At 36.8% G+C, this 6314-nt stretch overlaps 1 protein-coding gene across 1 annotated transcript; it reads right to left on the reverse strand.

The window, feature by feature from the left end:
* Window positions 1–3991: 3991 nt before the first annotated feature.
* LOC131684030 (uncharacterized) lies at window positions 3992–5408 on the reverse strand. Its single transcript, XM_058966503.1, has 2 exons — window positions 5084–5408; window positions 3992–4640 (listed from the first exon to the last, which is right to left on the reverse strand). Exons 1-2 carry the CDS (start codon window positions 5286–5288, stop codon window positions 4069–4071), a joined length of 777 nt encoding a protein of 258 aa, XP_058822486.1. The 5' UTR covers window positions 5289–5408; the 3' UTR covers window positions 3992–4068.
* Between the last annotated feature and the right edge of the window lie 906 nt (window positions 5409–6314).

Below are 6314 nucleotides of genomic sequence, written 5' to 3' on the forward strand. Positions count from 1 at the left end.
CATCCTGATTCTTTGGCGCACGATGAAGAGAGAAAAGGCTGAGCTTCTCCTCTAATTGGAACACTTAGGGACACTTTTTATCTCGAAACTATAAACAAATATTTGTGACCGAACCGAAACAAAACTTATGGCAACAGGAAAACCCACTACAATTTGTAATGGTTTTCTTCCTAACGAAAAATGACAACCGCCCTCTTATATATGCCGTTTTCGATGGCTGTGAACCGGTGTAGTGTTTTGTACTTTCAATCAGAAGTGTCAATGGAACATACCCAGTTTTCTTCACTTCTGCTAGAAAGTTCAAAACCAGTGCACTCCACTACATCGGTTCACATCAATCGAAAAACCCAATAGAAAAAATGAGCCCACCCGAATCGTCTTAGTTAGCATGTATGTCTATAGAGAACAGTTGCGCAAAGAGTGAAGTCAAAAAAAGTCTACCTATCGAGCACAATTGCAATCCATCTCTGATACCTCTGCAGCAAAGTTGGATTCTAATTTTGCTCGATAGGTAGACTTTTTTCGGCTTCACTTTCTGCACACTCTTTGCGTACCTTTATACCAGAGTTTTTAATAGTAGAGTTGCGCAAAGAGGATTGGCAACATTGGACCAATCATTGGTCTTATTTAAATTTTGGCAACCTTTTATTTTTAGTTAAATTTCAAATGACTTCACCCGAACGCTTCAATTAGAAGTTAACTTTGTAGTTTTGAGTGTTTTATGGTAACCGGAAGCCGCCATCTTGGATTTCAAAATGGCGCCAATCGTCAATTTTCGCATTCTACTAATCAATACCTTTCAAATGACACCCATATTGATGGTGGTTTTGAGTGGTTTTTTCCATTTCACGGTGACCGTCGTCACTCAAAATGACTCTGGGAATCGCTCTGCCAGGTGACTTCTGTCACCTTGGGTGACTATAGTCACCTAGGTGACTGCGGTGATCGCTTTTTTCGCTCTCACCTCACCCAACTAGGTGAGGTGACGGTGAGAATAGGGCCCCACCTCTCGAAATGTTCTTAATAGTGAACCAAACACCCTGTATAGGGTTCCGAAACCGTTCTTCTTTAAAATTGTTGCAGTGAAGAAACACGAAAAGACTGTTTCGATCAAGACAGGTGTTTCTCTGGCAGTGCTAGAAGTTGCTCAATTTTTACCATCCGATCTTCTGTACACATCTCCTGCAAAGTTTTCGATAGGTCAATTTGGGCGGAAAAGGTAGTCGAAGATTATCAAGTCTAAATTGATAAGATTCATCAGTCAATACATATTTTAAGAAAATGAGAATACTTCAAAATATAATTTTCCACCGATAATTGAAAATGTTTCTGGCAGCACTACTCCAGTGGAATTCAATCAGAACAATTGCAATAACAGCAGTTCCACGGATAGCTGTTAGCGCTCAAATAAAAGTTAATAGTCTCAGTAATTACTTGTTTTTTAGGAAATCTTGTCCAACCCACAAAGCTATAGCTGTTTGAAAACGTTGTTGTTTATAAACAATATGAGCATGCAGGGGTTAATAAAGTAAATAAAACGAATAGAATGAATAAAATAAACAAAATGAAAAAAAAAATTATCAAATGAATAAAAAGAAAAATTTGAGCAGAATAAAATGATAAAAATGAAAAATTTAACGATTTTAGAAAAGTTATAAAAAATAAAATAAATTAAATCATGTCTAATTAATATTCTGGATTAAATAAATAAAACGAATGACTGAAAAAAATTAGCCAGATTTAAAAAATGAAGAAAGTGAATAAAATACCTGAACTGAGAAAAATTAATAAAATACGCAATAAGAAAAAATGAGTACAATAAGTTAAATGAATAATACGCATAAAATGCATGAAATGAATAAACTAATCAGGACGAATCTGAAGAATGAAACGATTAAAATAGATAAAATCAGCTGAAATAAACTAAATGAATAAAACTAATGATGTTTAAAAATGAACCCAATGGAATGATAATATATTTAAAATTATTCAAATATTTAAAATGCATATAATAAACAAAAAGAATAAAATCCATGAAATTAACGAACTGTACAAAATGAGTATAAAGAATGAAATTTTGAGAAAATATGATTTAGATAAAGCAAAAGAATAAAACGAATCGTACGAATTTTTGAATCAGTATTTCAGAATGTTCTAAAATGTGTGTGTGAAAATCTTATTGTTTGGAAAATGATTAATTAGTATACAATGCACTTTCTAGTGTTTCCTTTCGTTTTGTTTTCACCTTTTCGCATTAGTTTTTCTGTTCTTGACAGCGCGTCTTTTTTTCTGTTTGAGCGCACAGGAAAATCGAATTAAGTGCTCCAATTATCGCACTACCATTTGAGCCAATGCGTTGAGCAAAGATGGCAGACATTGTTTCAAACAATGCTCCAAATGAGTAGAGCGATAATAGAAACAGGGCAAAAATTGGTCCATTACACTACATGTTTTGAAAGAGGAATCAAGTTTTTTTTTATGATTATTAGTCATCCTTAGAAACTGCGTAAGACTACAAAAAATACTTAACTTAACTTTTTATCATTTTACGAAGTTGAATTGAAAAATAGTAAAAGGGGATCACTTCTCCTCAGTCTCCCCTATATATTCACGTTCAGTATAGAATGGAATAATGAGTTTATGTAGTTGATCACTCTCCATAGTGCAACGTTTCGAAGGAATAACCCTTCATCTTCAGATGGAAGCAAGCTTTGATCATAAATTAGTTATAATTTACTCATAATACACATATTTTCAAATGGCGAATGACCCACAGAAGTTAAAGCTACTAATAAACAACAACAGCAACATATTTTCAAATTTTGTTAAGACTACAAAAATTTTCTTTTTCAAGTGGAATGTAATATTAAGTTTGTTTCCGCGAGTGGCTCTGCTCTACATTAAAATAGAAACTATTTTTGGGGTAACCGTAGATAAAAATAGTTTTATTTTCTGAAAACTACACAATTTCTTCGAAAACATCAAATTAGCTTGAGCATTAACAAATATTTCAGATTAGTTGAAGGTCTTATGGCACAACTTAGGATTGGGTAGAGAAATAGCAAGACAGATGTGGGTTATGACAGTTGCCACGAACACGAAGGCAGGGAATGGTAAGGGAGTGGACGGGTGAGGAATGGTAAATGATGGTTAGATCTGTGACATTGTTTTTGTATATTGGGCATTATTCGAATTTCTTACATTCTTATTGTAAATAATGCAGCTGCTAATCTATACGCCATAACCAGTACAATGTAAATCTTGCAAAAGAGGTCAAATTTTCACTGGAATTTTGGGATTCACAAATACTCTCGCTGATGCAACGAGTATGATTTGAATAAGAATTGTACAAGAAATCTGTTTAATTACTACTAGGTGGATTACTTGATGATCTGTGTATTTATATACCACCCCATCTGCCTAACGACTGAGCGCAATGCTTAATCCAACGGGTATATATCAATTCTGAATAAATTTTCACATTAAAGTAAACTTACACATTGTTTTGTCTTTGAAGTGAACTTACATATTAATTGAGGTAATTCACAAAATGTTTTCGGGACTGAATTCCTTGAATCAGGTAAATGTGTTTTCATACGCCGATATTCAAAATCAGTTTAGTTTGGCCCCTAAAACACAACACGGTTATAACCTGGTGGTTTTGCTAGTTATCTTATAGGTACTAAATTCGAGTATTCCTAAAATAAAAAATGGTCAGGGCCATATCGTGCGGTTGGCCTGATTGTTTCCGCCAAGGATCTTGATCTTCTTTATAAAATAAATGAGAATGAGTTCTAAAATAATTACACACTAAATTATTGTTCGAAAAACAGACTAAAAAGGTGGCCAAAGTAAACATCAACGGGATGCGAAAATTTGGACTCCACCAAGGGCCTCAGACCACCACGCTAAGGCCCTCTGTAAATAGTTACTGACATGCATGGACAAGAAGGGTAAAATTTGTCATCAGAAAATCACGGAATAACAAAAATTTAAATTAATAATCGTTTATTTACACAAAATACGAAGTTTAGTACAACTATAACCAGTCATTCAATTCATATGACCTTAAAAATCATCATCACTTATGTCACACTCCTCACCTTTAATTAGTGTTAAAGTTGGACTACCAACATCGGATCGTTTTTTTAGCGTAGTTGACACGCCGGACGTGGATGGCTCCGGAGGCGGTGGTAATGTGTCGGAGGGTCTTGGTTCATCATTTTCGGTAAATTCCAGCACCTTTTTCATTGCTTCCATACGGAATCTTAATTTTCGTCGTAGCGGAAGGGGCTCGATCAGTGGTAGTAGGGATCGGAAAAAATCAATGTCATCATTTTTATCGCCTGTATTCGATTCCTTTTGGCTTACGAATTTTGTTTCGGAGGAAAGATTCGAGGAACGTCCTGCTTGCGTGGCCATTCCTATTCCATCCAGTGATGCATCACTACACTGGTCATCATCTTTTGAATCACTGTCAATTGCATCGTTGCGTGCCAGCCTGGATGATTGCTTAGTAGTTAGGTTCAGAAACGAGAGATTCTTTTCGTAAATATACGGTCTCGTTCTTTTGCCACGATCTTTAAGGGATCGTTTTAAATACATACGAATGTTAGTCCACTTTTTTTGCATTTCAAGACCTGGAAACGAGAAAACATACAACTTTAGCGAAATATTTAAACCAGAAAATGAGGAAAAATCATTGGAATTTTTGAGAGAAGAAAAATTGTTAGTGTATTTAAATTTAAAAATCACATTTACGTAATCACGTAATTTTATTTTCAATAAAATAAAAAATAGCAAACATCAATACAATCTCTGGAAACACTTCTCATCGCCAAGTAAAAGTGCTACTGTTGTAGGCATGTGGTACATAACACGAACGTAGCGGCACGGTTGATTGTTCCCATCCCAATCCCAAACAGAATTGAGAGAATATGATTACCCTTCGTCCCGTGACATTCCGTGCACGAGGAAGTATGCGTTGGCAAAGAAACAAAAAATGACACCACCAACATGTGCTTCGTTTATTTCACATAGCCGCGTTGCAGCACGTCGAATAACAAACACATCAAACGCTTACCTATATGCAGCTTGTCACTAGGGTTCAACTGGTTGAAATCGGGAATCATAGCTATACACAAATCCTCCCACTGGCGTGCCTGCTCCGGCAGTTTCGAGTGCTCGTCCCCGGACGTATCCCAGAGCGACTGCCGTTTCCGCACTTCGTCGATTAAAAGTTTGATGTCAATATTATTCATTTTCTTTAGCGAATTTACTTTTGACATAATCGAAACAGTGTAACGTTTGAATGAAATGCAGCCGAAAAACAAATACCGGCAGAAGTTAGGTTGTTTTCCTTACGATATATTGAGCAGCGGCTACCGACTGACAGCGTTTGTTTTGTATGCGGCAGTAAACGAGCGTCGCGTTTGGGTATGCAACACGTTTCGAACAGTTCGGGTCGCTGTAGCACAGTTTGTATCTACATTTATAGCAATCGCATTCGTTTTTACCTGGTGCTACGTAGGTGTAGTGCGAAACAACAGAGGATACACTGATTACATCCAAGTTTGATTGCAGGGAAACGCTGTCCAGGTAATGCTTCTTAAACCTGCACACCTAGAAAAAATCGTGTAAATTTACATCTACTGACTCTGACATATACGAGCATCAAAAATGACTTAGTTTTATGTTTTAATTTTACGTGACATTGAATTTTGCAAATCACGTATTTTTACTCCACATATGGCGTTTGTTCTGAATGGTAGTAGTCTGGAGCTGATCGGTTCCACAAGGCAGGAAGAAACTTCTAAAAACGAGAAATAGAAAGAGAGGGGCTAAATTGGGATATTTATCGTTTTTATGAAAGTATAAATAAGGGGCATTGGGTGGTCTACCTCGGGCCCGAAGGGAATTCTTTAACTGAGACCTGGCGTCCAAATACCCGGCGCATACCCAGACAACGTGTTTGATGTCGTGATAGCCCTCGTCACAAGCGCACAAACTACTCTCCGCAAGCCCAATACGCCGCAAATGAGCATCTAAGGTGTAGTGGTTGGACATAAGTCGGGACATTACACGAATAAAATCCCGACCCACATCCATCCCCCTGAACTAAGGCTTCGTTGATACCTTTGGGATAATCGAATGTAACCATCGTCCAAGTTCACCATTGCTCCACGAGGTTTGCCAACTGTTGAGTGTCCTCTGACGACAAATACTAAAAAAATCGTTGAAGCAGATTGGTCTTTCGTATATGTCACCATTTAATGCGCCCACCTTTGCTAATGAGTCGGCCTTTTCATTGCCCG

The sequence above is a fragment of the Topomyia yanbarensis genome, chromosome 2 (assembly GCF_030247195.1).
Source record: "Topomyia yanbarensis strain Yona2022 chromosome 2, ASM3024719v1, whole genome shotgun sequence".
Lineage (NCBI taxonomy): Eukaryota > Metazoa > Arthropoda > Insecta > Diptera > Culicidae > Topomyia > Topomyia yanbarensis.

Coding starts and splice junctions, on each gene's coding strand:
- LOC131684030 (XM_058966503.1), bottom strand. CDS start 5,288: ATGTCAAAAGTAAATTCGCTAAAGAAAATGAATAATATTGACATCAAA. Junction 4,641..5,083: donor TAGTGACAAGCTGCATATAG/GTAAGCGTTTGA, acceptor TCTCGTTTCCAG/GTCTTGAAATGCAAAAAAAG.